At 42.0% G+C, this 15,766-nt stretch overlaps 1 protein-coding gene across 1 annotated transcript in view; it reads left to right on the top strand.

Moving 5' to 3' along the window:
- The window catches only part of LOC140724424 (uncharacterized), a 145,168-nt gene that overhangs the window by 123,803 nt on the left and 5,599 nt on the right, over positions 1 to 15,766 (top strand). The window contains exon 10 of the mRNA XM_073038875.1: positions 4,588 to 4,697. Coding sequence (XP_072894976.1) covers positions 4,588 to 4,697 — 110 coding nt within the window. The remainder of the gene's footprint in view (positions 1 to 4,587; positions 4,698 to 15,766) is intronic.

The raw sequence follows: 15,766 nt of genomic DNA, 5'->3' as shown, positions 1-15,766 counted from the left end.
GGATTGAGTGAGATAATAATCTGCTGTGTTCGAATGGTGGAGCAGACCCAATGGGTCAAGTGGCCTGTTTCAGCTCCTATGTCTTGTGGTCTTATGGTCTCGTAGCAAAGGAGGTTTTCTTTGGGACATTAGGGTGTGGGATGCAGAGGTAACCTTGGCTGAGGGTGCCGAAGGTACAGGCTGCCTGAATACTTTGGTACCAGGAACGAGCCTCATTGCTTATAATCGTGCTACCTGTCACAGGATAAACCCGATGTGAAAAGAATAGGGAGTCACCGAGATGTACACCACAGATGCAAACCAATTGGCCCACCACACCCATGCTGATCTTCTTGCCAATCAACATTAATCCCTTTTGCCAACATTAGGTCCAATTCCTTCTCTGCTTTCCTCTTTAATTGACCTCTATATGCCTCCTAAATGTAGTAATTGAATCCTGTCTCTGCTGCCTAATCTGGAGCAGGTTCCTGATGTCAACAGGAGAAGGATCACAGTCATTGTAAGTGAGAGTATGAAGTTGGAGGCTGACAGAGTTTTGGGAATAAGTCTGTCATTAATGAAGGGAGACTGTAGGGCTTGGAAGGGAAGGAATAATAAACAAGGAAATAAGGAGGCACATGATAGCGACAGACAGCAAGTTGGGGAAAACTATGAGTAACTTTGGAGGTCAAATTGCATCAGTGGAAAGAAGTCTTCCTGCTCCTCGGGGCCCATGTGCAAACTGGTAAATTCACCTGCTCTATGGATCCAGCCCTACTTTTATACAGCTCTGGAGGAAATAAATTTGGATTGAAGTTTTATATAACTTTATAAAAAAAATAAAATGGGTTAATATTCGAGTCACAGAGGAATGCAGCACAGATACAGGCCATTCAGCCCAACAATCCTTGCCAACCATGGTGCCCTCCCCCCAGTTAGCCGAATTTCTTGTGCTCAGTCCATATACTCACCATCTTCTGCGTGATAAAGTTGCCACTCAAGTCTTTTTTAAATATCTTTCCTTTCACCCTAAACCTATGCCCCCTAGGTTTGGACTCCATTAACCTGGAGAAAAGACCCTTACTATTCACTTTACATATGCTTTCATCGTTGTAAATAGTTCTGTAAGATCGCCCCTCATTCTCCTACATTCCAAGAAATGAAGACCTGGTCAACCTCTCCATATAATGCAGGCCCTCTGATCCTGGCAACGGCCTCAATAATCTTTCCTGCACTCTTTCCAGTCCTTCTTATAACAGGGTGACCAAAACTGTACACAGTACTCCAAGTCCGACCTCACCAATGACATGTACCACTGCAACAAAATATCCCAGCTCCTGTACTCATTGCCCTGACTGTTGAAGGCCAGCATGCTAAACACCTTTTCCATCATGCTGCCTGCCTGCCTAGTTCAACAAACTATGCACTTGTCCACCTTGGCCACCCTGTTCTATTGCACACCCTAGTGCCGACTATTCATAGCATAAATCCTGTGCTGGATTAACTTTCTGAAATGCAGCACCCCACACCTAAACGTATTGAAATCCATTTGCCACTCCTATGCAGATTTCCCTCACTGAACAAAATCTCCCTGTAATCTACAATAACTTCCTTCAATGTCAACAATACCTCCTAATTCTGTGCCATCTGCATACCTACTGATCAGGCTGGTGCATTCACATCCACATCAACTATATAAATAATTAATAACAAGGGGACCCAAAACTGACCCTTTCTGTCAAGGTGGGCACTAATAGATGACTGAACCCACGAGAGACTTCCGAATAGAGACAGAAACAAGAGTTCATTCATAGGAACTCCAACTGTGCAAGTGACGCTGCAAGATGAATCATTCATAAGGGGGCTGGTGACCCCCTTATGGTGCACTACTAGTCACTGGCCTCTACTCCAATCAAATTCATATAACGAACCACGTCATATTGTTACGGATGTTATATGAGCAGCGTAGAGAAAAGGATTGCAGCCCCCTTGAGGAGGGAAAGCTAAGAGATTAGAACATAGAAGTTATAGGAGAGGTTGGATTTGGATTGGAGACTATTAGCTAAAATGAGAGTTTAGACAAATTTGGATTATTTTCACTAGGATGTTTGAATTTGGGGGAGACCTGATTGAATTAAATAAGATTCAAATAAGATGTGAAGACTATAGATAGGGTAGATAGTCAGCCTTTTTTCCAGGTTGCAAATGTCAGATACTAAAAGGCATGGGTTTGAGGTGAGCAAGGTAAATTTTTGTTGACACAGAGACCGGTAGGTGCCTGAGAGGAGAGGTGGTGGAAGCAGATGTGATAGCAAAGTTTAAGAATAATTTATACAGGGACTTAAAGAGTCAGGGAATAGAGAGACACTAACAATGTGCAGGCCTATAGTATTACTTCAGAGTCCATCACAGGTGGGGTAAACATGCTGGCAGAAGAGCCTGTTCTGGTAGAAGTAGATGTCCTTCATGATAAATGTCACCTTGCATGAAAATGTTGAAAAAAACTGCAGATACTCTAAATCTGAATGTTGCTTCAAATTGAAACTAAGGGACTTTGTTTTGTAAAGCAAAATCAAAGGGTCATCTATTTTTGCTCTAATTGTGTCCTTTCTCATAAAATGTTGTGTTTAATTTATGTTTTTCTTGTGAATGCTGTTTTGATTTGATACTACCAGCCTGTGATGCTCCATCAGCAAGTTTTCCTTGCACTTGTGTATATGTGTACTTGTGCATATGACAATAAACTTGACTTTGACATTGAAATAAAAACAGAAAATACAGGAAATACTTGGTAGGTCTGCCCACTTCTGTGAGAAGAGAAAAGAAGTTTGTGTCAGGTCAGAGTTTGTCATCTTACCCAAGTCTGGCATACGTATACCCCACTGACCCACCAGTAGATATGGAAAGCATTTTTCCCATGGTGGGACAGTCTAGAACAAGAGGGCACAGCCTCAGGTTAGAGGGGCGTCCATTCTAAACAGAGACATGGAGAAATTTCTTTAGCCAGAGGGTGGTGAACTTGTGGAATTAGTTACCACAGGCTGATGTGGAGGCCAGGTCGTTGGGTGTATTTAAGGCAGAGATTGATAGGTTCTTGATTGGACATGGCGTCAAGGGTTACGGGGAGAAGGCTGGGGAGTGGGGCTGAGGAGGAAAGAAAATAAGGATCAGCCATGACTGAATGGCAGAGCAGACTCGATGGGCCAAATGGCCTAATTCTACTCCTACGTCTTATGGTCTAATAGTTTTATGAGTTGGCTCTTTACTTTCCTCTGAAATTGCCCAGCCAGCCATCAGGTGAAATTGGAAACAGACAAAAACCCAGGCCTAGCTAACAATCATATCCCATTAAAAAAATGATTATTTCAATTAATTATTTCAGAGAGGATTTGAATATGATTTTTAAATGTGAAAGCCTCACTAAGGGTGAACCAGAATCAGAATCAGGTTTAATATCACTGGCATATGTCATGAAAATTGTTAGCTTAGCGGCGGCAGTACAATGCAATACATGATAAGTGTAGAAAAACAAAGTGAATTACCGTAATTTTATATATATGTATATTAAATAGTTAAGTTAAAATAAGCAACACAAAAAACAAAAATATTAAAAAGGATTGAGGTAGTGTTCATGGGTTCAATGTCCATTTAGAAATCAGACGGCAGAGGGGAAGAAGCTGTTCTTGAATCGCTGAGTGTGTGCCTTCAGGCTTCTGTACCTCCTCCTGACAGTAACAATGAGAAGAGGGCATTTACTGAAACGATTTCAGGAATGATGGACTTTATTTCGGGGAATATACTGGCAAAGCTGATGTTGTTCTTTCTGGAAGAGAGAAGTTTTCAAGCAGGATCTAATCTTAAGTATAATCCAGAAGGGTATAGACAAAGTGGATAGAGAGAAATTGTTCCCAGGAGCAGAGGCGTCAAGAACCAGGGACCATCGAATGAAGCTGATAAACTAAAGAACTAAGCATGGTATGGAGAAAAGCTGTTTGATCTAGTTGGTGATCAGGGACTGAAATGAACTGCTGGATGAGATGAGCAGTGCCTGCAGATTTAATTGAAAACTGGAAGTGTCCAAAAGGGAAAAAAAGAGCAGGACTACGGGCAGAGGACAGGGAGTGGGACTAGCTACCTTGCACTTAACATTTAGCAAGTATAGGGTCAGCGGACTGAACGGTTTCGTTCTCTGTGTTGTGACTATTCTGCGATTCTGTGTATGACAGAGCTATGGCGAAATGGCAAGTGAGTGACAATGAATGTATCTTTCTTTGAAAGGACAAACGCGCAGGTGATGGGCCATATAACCACATCTCTGTGATTACTGAATTATAATGGCTGAGGCACTCTCTTCATGTTGCTGCAATGTGTCTGCAGATTGGATTTGTCAGTGGTTAATACTTGAGTTTGCAGAGCTCCATGCAAGTTCCACATGCCCGACATTCCTACAGACCACAACATACCATTTCCTGTCAGAGAATTTATAAAGTAACGTCATTATTTGAAGTTGTGACTAATCCTGCACCTTACTTATTAATTCACAGTTAAGAATACCCAACACATTTTTTCCAGAAATGTTTTGTGATTTTTTTTTTGGTTTCTTTCCAGCAAAACTCCAGGATTTAAAAATTGAAGTCTCAACCCAAATGAATGCAGATACTTTTATAAACATCTTTCAAAATGCCAAAAAGCACAAGAAAGCCAAAAGGAAAAAGAAGGTAAACCAAAGGACTTTGAAAAACAAAAGATACTTGCAGATGCTAGAAAACTTCAAAAAATAATGGCAGATGCAGAAGATCTGAATGAGATACAGAAAAGCATCAAATGCTGAAGATACCCAAAGAGTCAGGCAGCACCTGTCGAAGGAGAAACAGAATTCATATTTCAGGTCTTTTTTCTCTCCACAGAACCTCTCTGGCTTGTTGAGTACCTCTAGCATTTTCTGCTTCTAATCCAAACAATATGGGTAGCTGCAGCAGTGTGTTGAGAATTGAGCATTTCTTCCTAACTTAGACTCAGTTGGTGATCTTTCCAAAAAAACAGGGTCAGTGAAGAGAAAGCACCAGATAGTCTGGTCACCATAGCATCATGGTTTGATTACCACCTAGTAATTCAGATTTATGCCAACAATCTGAAGTTTGTGCAGTGAAAATTACGACTGAGAAGGTGCTCAGGAAGCTTAATGGTCTGAGGGTGGATAAATCCCCTGGACCTGATGGAATGCACCCTCAGGTTCTGAAGGAAGTAACTGGAGAGATTGCGGAGGCATTAACAATGTTCTTTCAAGAATTGATAGATTCTGGCATTATTGTACCAGATGACTGGAAAATTTCAAACGTTACTCCACTATTTAAGAAGGGTGGGAGGTAGCAGAAAGGAACTATAAACCTGTTAGCCTGACATCAGTGGTTGGGAAGTTGTTGGAATCTATTGTTAGGGATGAGATTACGGAGTACCTGGAGGCACATGACAAGATAGGCCAAAGCCAGCATGATTTCCTGAAAGGAAAATCCTACTTGACAAACCTACTACAATTTTTTGAGGAAATTTCAAGCAGGGTAGACAAAGGAGATGCAGTAGATGTGCTGTACCTAGAGTTTCAGAAGGCCTTTGACAAGGTGCCGTACATGAGGCTGCTTAGCAAGATAAGAGCCCATGGAATTACAGGGGAGTTATTAGCATGGGTGGAGCATTGGCTGATCGGCAGAAAACAGAGAGTGGGAATAAAGGGATCCTATTCTGGTTGGCTGCTGGTTACCAGTGGAGTTCCACAGGGGTCGGTGTTGGGACCACTTCTTTTTACAATGTATGTCAATGATTTGGAGTATGTGATTAATGGATTTGTGGCTAAATTTGCTGATCATACAGAGATAGGTGGAGGAGAGGGTAGTGTTGAGGAAACAGACAGCCTGCACAGAGACTTAGATAGTTTAGGAGAATGGGCAAAGAAGTGGCAAATGAAATACAATGTTGGAAAGTGTATGGTCATGCACTTTGATGAAAAAAATAAATGGGCAGACTATTATTTAGATGGGGAGAGATTTCAAAATGCAGAGATGCAAGGTGACTTGGGAGTCCTTGTGCAGGATACCTTAAAGGTTAACCTCCAGGGTGAGTCGGTGGTGAAGAAGGCGAATGCAATGTTGGCATTCGTTTCTAGAGGTGTGGTATATAAGAGCAGGGATGTGATGCTGAGTCTCTATCAGACACTCGTGAGGCCATACTTGAGAGCATTGTGTGTGGTTTTGGGCTCCTTATTTTAAAAAAGGATATACTGACATTGGAGAGGGTTCAGAGAAGATTCACGAGAATGATTCCAGGAAGGAACAGGTTACCGTATGAGAAACGTCTGGCAGCTCTTGGGCTATATTCCCTGAAGTTCAGGAGAATGAGGGGGGATCTCATAGAAACATTCCAAATGTTAAAAGGCCTGAAAAGATTAGATATGGCAAAGTTATTTCCCATGGTAGGGGAGTCTAGGACAAGAGGGCGCGACTTCAGGATTGAAGGATGTCCATTTAGAACAGCGATGCAAAAAAATTTTACTTTAGTCAGAGGGTGGTAAATCTGTGGAATTTGTTGCCGTGAGTGGCTGTGGAGTCCAAGTCATTGGGTGCATTTGAGGCAGAGATAGATAAGTTCTTGATTAACTAGGGCATCAAAGGGTATGGGAAGAAGGCAGTGGTGTGGGGATGACTGGGAGAATTGGATCAGCCCATGATTGAATGGTAGAGTAGACTCAATGGGCCGAGTGGCCTGTTTCTGCTCCTATATCTTATGGTCTAAGATGGAGTCAAATCCTTCCATGATGACAGGGAAAATTAAATTCAGTTAATTAAAAAGTCTGAAATTTTAAGGTAGTATAGGTAATGATGACTACAAAATTATTTGAATCTTGCAGGTGGCTGCTTCAATGATGTGCTTTAGAGGAAAAAAGTGATTAGTTTTTGCATAACTCACCCATGCATATGACTGCATATGACATGGTACAGAACAATGTGTAGGCTCTTCACAGTCTCTGAGGTCACCTAATCAGCTCTGCTCTACATAAGGAGCATTGCCTGTGAAACTACCATCATTTCACTCTGTAGCAGTTTGGGAAGGCAGGTAACGACCACTTCCTCAAGAGGCATTCAGGACGAGTAATAAATACCAGCGTTGCAGCAACCCTTGTTGCAATGTTACAGATTACCAGGTATGATGTTGAGGCCATCACTGAATCGTGGCGGAAGGATTGTTATAGTTGGGGGCTGAGTGTCCAAGGTTACACGTTATATTGGAGGGAAGGGAAGTCAAAGGTATTGTAAAAAGGACGTTGATGGGAGTTAAATACAGGCCTCCCAACAGTAGCGGGGAGGTGGACCACAGGTTGCAACAGGAAATAGAAAAGGCAAATCAAAAGGCCAATGTTATGGTAGTCATGGGAGATTTTAACATGCAGGTCGATTGGGAAAATCTGGTTGGTAATGGATCGCAAGAGAGTGAGTTTGTAGCTTTTTAGAGCAGTTTGTCGTTAAGCCTACTAGGGGATCAGCTACACTGGAATGGGTGTTATGAACCAGAGGCGATTCGGGAGCTTAAGGTAAAAGAACCCTTAGGAACCAGTGATCACAATATGATTGAGTTCAACTTGAAATCTGATAGGGAGAAAGTAAAGTATTATGTAGCAGTATTTCAGTGGAGTAAGGGAAATTACAGTGATATGAGAGAGGAGTTGGCCAATGTAGAATGGAAGGAGCTGCTGGCAGGGATGCCAGCAGAGCAGCAATGGTATGAGTTTCTGAGAAAAATGAGGAAGGTGCAGGACATCTGTATTCCAAAAATGAAGTAATATTCAAATGATAAAATAGGGCAACTGTAGCTGACAAGTGAAGTCAAAGCTATTGTAAAAGTAAAAGAGAGGGCATACAACAAAGCAAAAATTAATGGGAAGATAGAGGATTGGGAAGTTTTTAAAAACCTATAGAAGCAACTAAAAAAATCATTACAAAGGAAAAGATGAAATATGGAAGCAAGCTAGCAAATAATATCAAAGTGGATAGTAAAAGTTTTTTCAAGTATGTTAAAAATAAAAGAGAAAGATGAGAGTGGATGCAGGACCGCTAGAAAATGAGGCAGGAGAAATAATAACAGGGGACAAGGAGATGGCTGTAGAATTAAATGAGTATTTTTCATCAGTCTTCTCTGTGGAAGGCACTAGCAGTATGTCTGATGTTATAGTGTGTGAAGGAAGAGAAGTGGGTGCAGTTACTGTTACAAGAGAGAAGGTGCTCAAGAAACTGAAAGACCTAAAGATTTATAAGTCACCCAGACCAGATGAACTGCACCCTAGGGTTCTGAAAGAGGTAGCATTAGAGATTGTGGTGGCATTAGAAATTATCTTTAAAAAATCATTGGACTCTGGCATGGTGCCAGAGGACTGGAAAATTGCAAATGTTACTCCACTCTTTAAGAAAGGAGGAAGGCAGCAGAAAGGAAATTGTAGACCAGTTAGCCTGACCTCAGTGGTTGGGAAGATGTTAGAGTTAATTGTTAAGGATGAGGTGATGGAGTACTTGGTGACACAGGACAAGGTAGTACAAAGTCAGCATGGTTTCCTCCAGGGAAAGTCCTGCCTGATGAACCTGTTGGAATTCTTTGAGGTGATTACATGTAGGATAGATAAAGAGGATGCAGGGGATGTTGTATATTTGGACTTTCAGAAACCTTTGACAAGGTGCCACACATGAGGCTGCTTACCAAGATAAGACCCCATGGTATTACAGGACAGTTACTAACATGGTTAAAGCAATGGCTGATTGGTAGGAGGCAGCAAGCAGGAATAAAAGGATCCTTATCTGGTTGGCTGCCAGTGACTAGTGGTGTTCCGTAGGGGTCAGTGTTGGGACCACTTCCTTTTATGCTGTATATCAATGATTTAGATATTGGAATAGATGGCTTTGTTGCCAAATTTGCAGATGATATGAAGATTGGTGGAGAGGCAGGTAGTGTTGAGGAAACAGGTAAGTTGCAGGACTTAGATTAGGAGAAAGGGCAAAAGTGGCAAATGAAATACAATGTTGGAAAATGCATGGTCATGCACTTTGGTAGTAGAAATAAAAGTGTGGACTATTTTCTAAATGGGGAGAAACTCCAGGAATCTGAGATGCAGAGGGGCTTGGGAGTCCCAGTGCAGAACATCTTGAAGGTTAACTTGCAGGTTGAGTAGGTGGTGAGGAAGGCAAATGCCATGTTAGCATTTATTTCAAGAGGTCTAGAATACAAGAGCAAGGATGTGATGCTGAGAATTTATAAGACACTGGTGAGGCCTCACCCTGAGTACTGTGAACAGTTTTGGTCCCTTCATCTTAGAAAAGATGTGCTGGCATTGTAGAGGGTCCAGAGGAGGTTCACAAGGATGATTCCAGGAATGAAAGGGTTATCATTTGAGGAACATTTGATGGCTCTGGGTCTGTACTCACTGGAATTCAGAAGGATGAGAGGGGATCTCATTGAAACCTTTCGAATGTTGAAAGGCCTAGACAAGTAGATGTGGAAAGGATGTTTCCCATGGTGGGAGAGTCTAGGACAAGAGGGCACAGCCTGAGGATAGAAGAATGCCCTTTCAAAACAGAGATGCAGAGAAATTTCTTTAGCAGAAGAGTGGTGAATTTGTGGAATTTGTTGCTACATACAGCTGTGGAGGGTGGTTGCTGGGTGTATTTAAGGCAGAGATTGATAGGTTTTTGATTGGACATAGCAGCAAAGGTTACGGGGAGAAGGCCAGAAACTGGGGTTAAAGAAGAGAGAGAATAAAGGATCAGCCATGATTGAATGGTGGAGCAGACTCAATGGGCCAGATGGCCTAATTCTGCTCCTATGTCTTATGGTCTTATGGTCTAACACTCATTTTGTGATGGAATGTATTAAAAATACAAAAGCATCTGTGGTTGAGGCACAGTGAAACAACGGGAGCAACATGCACAAACTGCTGGAGGAACTTAGCAGGCCTGGCAGCATCAATGGAAAAGAGTAAACAGTCAACACTTCAGGCTGAAACCCTGGAGGACTGGAGAAGAAAGCTGAGGAGTAGATTTAAAAGGTGGGGGGAGGGGAGAGAGAAACAAAAGGTGATAGGTGAAACCTGAAGGGGGAGGGATGAAGTAAAGAGCTGGGAAGTTGCTTGGTGAAAGGGACAGAAAGCCATGGAAAAAAGAAAAGGGGGGAAGAGCACCAGGGGGGAAGAGCACCAGAGGGAAACGATGGACGAGCAAGGAGATCAGGTGAGAGAGGGAAAAGGGAATGGGAAATGGTGAAGGGGGGTGTGGGGGACATTACTGGAAGTTTGAGAAATCGATGTTCATGCCATCAGGTTGAAGGTGACCCAAACGGAATATGAGGTGTTGTTCCTCCAACCTAAGCATAGCCTCATCATGACAATGGAGAAGGCCATGGAAGAGCATATTGGAATGGGTATGAGAAATGGAATTAAAATGGGTGGCCACTGGGAGATCCTGCTTTTTCTGGCTGACGGAGCGTAGGTGATTGGCGAAGCAATCTCCCAATCTATGCTGGGTCTCACTGATACACAGGAGGCCACACCAGGAGCACCAACTTCGTCATTTGATACTATAATTTTGTTGTTGCATATTTACAATTACTAGTCCCTCATTTCAACACTATTTTATAATCATATGTCTTCTGCATGTGGTCTTTCTGGGCCTTTAATTAATTAATCTTACAATTGGTTGGAGAATAATACATTTAAAAAAACAAGGAAATACAGAAATATAGATATTAATTGCTAATTTCAAATTGCATGCTTCAATTTCAAGCTAAGCAGGACTAATGCTTAATGATGGTTATTTACAGTACCTAAAGTTGGGCAAGCATCAAGACACTCAGAACTAAAGTTTTTGTGGCACTTAACCAAAGGACCGAAATGCAGTACACTACTGACAAAGCTGTTCTCCAACCATATAAAGTTAAAAATGTTATGTCAGAAGTGAAGTAGAAAGAAAAGGAAATATTGAAAGCCACACAAATGAATAGTAAACACAAGAGATTCTGCAGATGCTGGAAATCCAAAGCAACACAAAAAATGTTGGAGGAACTCAGCAGGCTGGGCAGAAATTATGAGGGGAGGGATAAACAGTTGGCATTTTGGGCTGAGATCCTTCATCAGAACTGGAAAGTAAGGAGGAAAAAGCCAGAATAAAAAGGTGGGGGGAGAGGAAGGTGGACAAGCTAATAGGTGAAGCCAAGTGAGGTGGAAGGTGGGTGGGTAGTAGAGGGAGGATGAAGAAAGAAGCTGGGAGGTGATAGGTGATAGGGTAATTGATGCACCTTCAATTACTCCAAAAGACTGGAAGTAGAGTAAATACCGAAAGGCTTTTATTAACAGTAAAATGGATCCACGTCCATGCTGTATGTCTGTCCTGGACTGTGGGAGGAGCAGTGACACAATCACCTTTATTCAGGGGTCTGTGGGAGGAGCCACAGGAGCAGTCAGCAGAGGGGCGTGTCCAGGCATGTCCAGACAGATAGCCCAATTACAACCTATATACATGGTTTACCACAGTAATGTAACATGGGCTATGTTGTCTGTTTTCTTGGTCAGGACTGCAGTTTGTCTCCGTGTGTAGACTGATGGATAAGAATAAGTTATAAGGGTGATAATCATTCCAAATTCTAAGGTAACTGATTAGTGAAGAAAAGCAAATTATGAACATTCTGTTCTCCTTAGAATAAGAGCTAAAGAGGAGTTAACTTCAAATTTAATGAAAGAGCTTGACAGGGTTGTCAGTGTAATTTTGGAGATGTTACTGGTGCTGTAAAGCATTACACTAACTGAGACACTACCGTGCACCTGACGCCACCACATTACAGGGATATCCAAATCTATCTTAAGAAATCTGATCAAGTGTTGGCTATGCAGCCGGGACGATAACAATTTCAAGAGAGAACTTGTATGTTTTGAATTATGAAATAATTTATGGAAAGGTTTATGGAAAATACTGCCAACACACACTAAATGTTGGTGGAACTCAGCAGGCCAGGCAGCATCTATGGAAAAAAAATACAATCATCGTATCAGACGAATAGACGAAGGGTCTCGGCCTGAAACGTCAACTGTACTTTTTTCCATAGGTGCTGCCTGGCCTGCTCAGTTCCTCTAGCGTTGTGTGTGTATGTTGCTTGGATTTCCAGCGTCTGCTGATTTTCTCTTGTTTGCGATTGGAAAATACTGCCATCTACTGTAGCACAGGAACTAAACAAGCTTTTATCACAGAATTAATTAAAATTGATTTACCAAAGGGTGGAGTGATAGTCAAAGTCCATTTTACTATCATGCACACAAGTCGATGTGTTTATAGAAACAATGAAAAACTTAGTGGCAGCAGCAGTATGAGAGGTATGGAGAGAAAGCAGGTACAGGGTTCTGAGTTGGATGATCAGCCACGATCATACTGAATGGCGGTGCAGGCTCGAAGGGCCAAATGGCCTACTCCTGCACCTATTTTCTATGTTTCTATGTACAGGCACATGGCATCTATAAGCAGCATTGACAAGAGAAGTATTAATTACATGCAACTTTTACAAGAAAGAAAACAATCGCAACAAAAAAAAATGTCCATTGTAGTGCAAAGTGGTCATGGTGTTCCTAAACTGTAGTGACTTACATTTTACTGGTTTGTTTAAGAACTAAATGGTTGAATGGAAGTAGCTGTTGGTTGAACCTGGTGGTTTGGGACTTTTAGGACCTTTGGGACTTAAGGCTTTTGTACCCTCTGGGCAGAGTCCACTATTCTCTGTAGCTTCTTACGTTCTTGTGCATACAAATTGCTCCACCAGATCATGATGCAGCTAGTCAGGATACTTCCAAAAGTGCACCTATAGAAGTTTATCAGAGTGTTTGGTGTCAAGCTGAACCTCCTTAACCTCCTAAGAAAATAAAGACATTGGCACACCTCCCTGGCGATTGCATCACTAAACTAGGCCATCGGAATAGTTAGTGCCCAGGAATTTAAAGCTGCTGACTCTCTCCGGCATCAGTCCCCCTCTGTAGACTGATGTACATTCAGCCTCCTTCCCCTTCCTAAAGTTAACAGTCAGCCCTGTCGTTTTGCTGATGTTGAGTGAGAGGTTGTTAGTGTGGCGTTACTCAAGCAGATGTCCTGTTTCTCTCTGGTAAAGTGACTCATCACCACCTATGATTCATCCACCAACAGTCATTAATCATCAATGAATGTGAAGAAGGTGTCAGAGTTGTACTTCACCACACAGCCTTTTGTATAGAGACCAGAGTGAGAGACGATACACGTAGCCTTGAGGCGCACCTGCGCTGATGATCAGCAAGGCGGAGGTGTTGTTACCAGTCCTGTCAGATTGACGTCCACTGACGAGTAAATTGTGTATCCAAATGCAGGGGGAGGTACAGAGGCCTAGGATGTGAATCTTTGTGATGAGTTTGGATGGGATGATTGTGTTGAATGAGCCTGACGTATATGAGTTCTTGTTCCAAAACAGAATAAAAAGCTAGCAAATTCACATCTGCTGTTAACCTGTCGTGGAGGTAGGCAAATTGGAGCAAATCCAGGCCATTGATGGGGCAGCGGTTGACTCCTGCCATAGTCAACCACTCAAAACACGCAGTGAGTATAGGGAGTTAGGGAAGAGGCTAAAGAGCAGGACCTCCAAGATAGTAATCTCTGTATTGCTCCAAGTACCACATGTTAGTCAGGGCAGGAATAGGACAATGATACAGATGGGTCTCTTCTGGGAAGTTATAATCTGTAGCAAAAGGACAGGTTGCACCTGAACCCAAGGGAGACCAATATCCTTGCAGGCAGGTTTACTGAAGCTATTGTGGTGGGTATAAACTAAGTTGGAAGGGGGATGGGACCCAGAGTGATAGGGCTGAGGATGGGACAGTTGGTATACAAGTAGATGCAGTGTGTAGTGAGACAGTGAGGAAGAACAAGTAGATGGTAGGGTAAAATTCCAGGCACTGGGATGAGTTGAAATGTAACATTGGGGAAAAAGTTGAAAAGGGGGATGAATGCAAGACTGAAGGTGTTATATTTGAATGCACGCAGTATACGGAATAACGTAGATGATCTTGTAGCACAGTAAGAGATTGCTACATATGATGTTGTGGGCATCACTGAGCCATGGCTGAAAGAAGATCATAGTTGAGAGCTTAAATCTGAGGATAAACACATTATATCGAAAGGACAGGCAGGTAGGCAGAGGTGTTGGGGTGGCTCTGTTGGTAAAAAAAATGAAATCAAATCCTTAGAAAGAGGTGATATAGAATCAGATGTTATAGAATCATTGTGGTAGAGTTAAGAAACTGCAAGGGTAAAAAGACCCTGAAGGGAGATATATACAGGCACTGAACTGTAGACAGGATGTGAGTTATAAATTTCAACAGGAAATAGAAAAGGCATGTAATAAGGGCAATGTTATGATAGTCACGGGGGTTTCAATATGCAGGTAGATTGGGAAAATTAGATTGACACTGGATCCCAAAAATAGAAATTTGTAGAATGCCTATGAGGTGGCTTTTGTCTTGGGTGTTGAGTGTTGTATGATGAACCAGATTTGATTAAGGAGTTTAAGGTAATGGAACACTTAGAAGGCAGTGATCATGATATGATAGAATTCACCTTGCAGTTTGAAAGAGAGAAGTTAAAGTCAGATGTATCAGTATTACAGTGAAGTAAAGTGATTTATAGAGACATGAGAGAGGAACTGGCCAAAGTTGATCGGAAGCTGGCAGAACAGCAATGGATGGGGATTCTGGGGGCAATTCAGAAGGCGCAAGATTGATTCATCTCAAAGACGAAGAAGTATTCTAAAAAGAGGATGAGTCAACCATGCCTGACCAAACACAGCATAAAAGGAAAAGAGACGGCATATAATATAGCAAAAATTTGTGTGAAGTTAGAACATTACAATGCTTTTAAAAACCAACAGAAGGCAACTAAATAAACACCATAAGGAGAGAAAAGATGAAATATGAAGATAAGTTAACCTTTACTATCATAGAGGATATCAAAAGTTTTTGCAGATATATAAAGAGTAAGAGAGATGAGAGTGGATACCGGACCACTGGAAAATTATACTGGAGAGGTAGTAAGTGGGGCAAAGAAATGAGAATGAACTTATTAAGTATCTTTTCTCAGTCTTCACTGAGGAAGGCATTAGCAGGATGCCAGCGTGGTTGGGAAACTGAAAGCTCTGAAGGTACATAAATCATCTGGACCAGATGGTGTGTTCCCCAGGATTCTGAAACAGGTAACTGAAGAGATTGTGGAGGTATTCATAATGATTGTTCAAGAGTCACTAGATTCAAGAAGGGAGAGAGGCAAAAGGGAGAGAGAAAGCAAATTATAAGCCAGTTAGCATGACTTCAGTGGTTGGGAAGATATTAGAGTTGATTATTAAGACTGAAGTTTCGGGTACTTGGAGGCAAGTGATCAAGTAGGCCAAAGCCAGCATAGGTTTCCTTATGGGGAAATTTTGCCTGACAAATCTGTTGGAATTCTTTGAGGAAATAACAGGCAAGATAGACAAGGGAGCGTTTACTTGGATTTTCAAAAGGCTTTTGGCAAGGTGCTACATGTGAGGCTGCTTATCAAGAAAAGGGCTCTTAGTATTACAGGAAAGATACTAGCATGGATAGAAGATTGGCTGACTGGCAGGAAGCAAAGAGTCAGAATAAAGGTGGCCTATTCTGGCTGGCTGCTGGTGACTAGTGGTATTCCGCAGGGGTCGGTATTGGAACCACTTTGTTTCACGT

The sequence above is a fragment of the Hemitrygon akajei genome, chromosome 3, assembly GCF_048418815.1.
Source record: "Hemitrygon akajei chromosome 3, sHemAka1.3, whole genome shotgun sequence".
Classification (NCBI taxonomy): domain Eukaryota; kingdom Metazoa; phylum Chordata; class Chondrichthyes; order Myliobatiformes; family Dasyatidae; genus Hemitrygon; species Hemitrygon akajei.
Note: the sequence above shows the minus strand (reverse complement) of the source record. Positions and strands in the feature narration are given on the sequence as shown.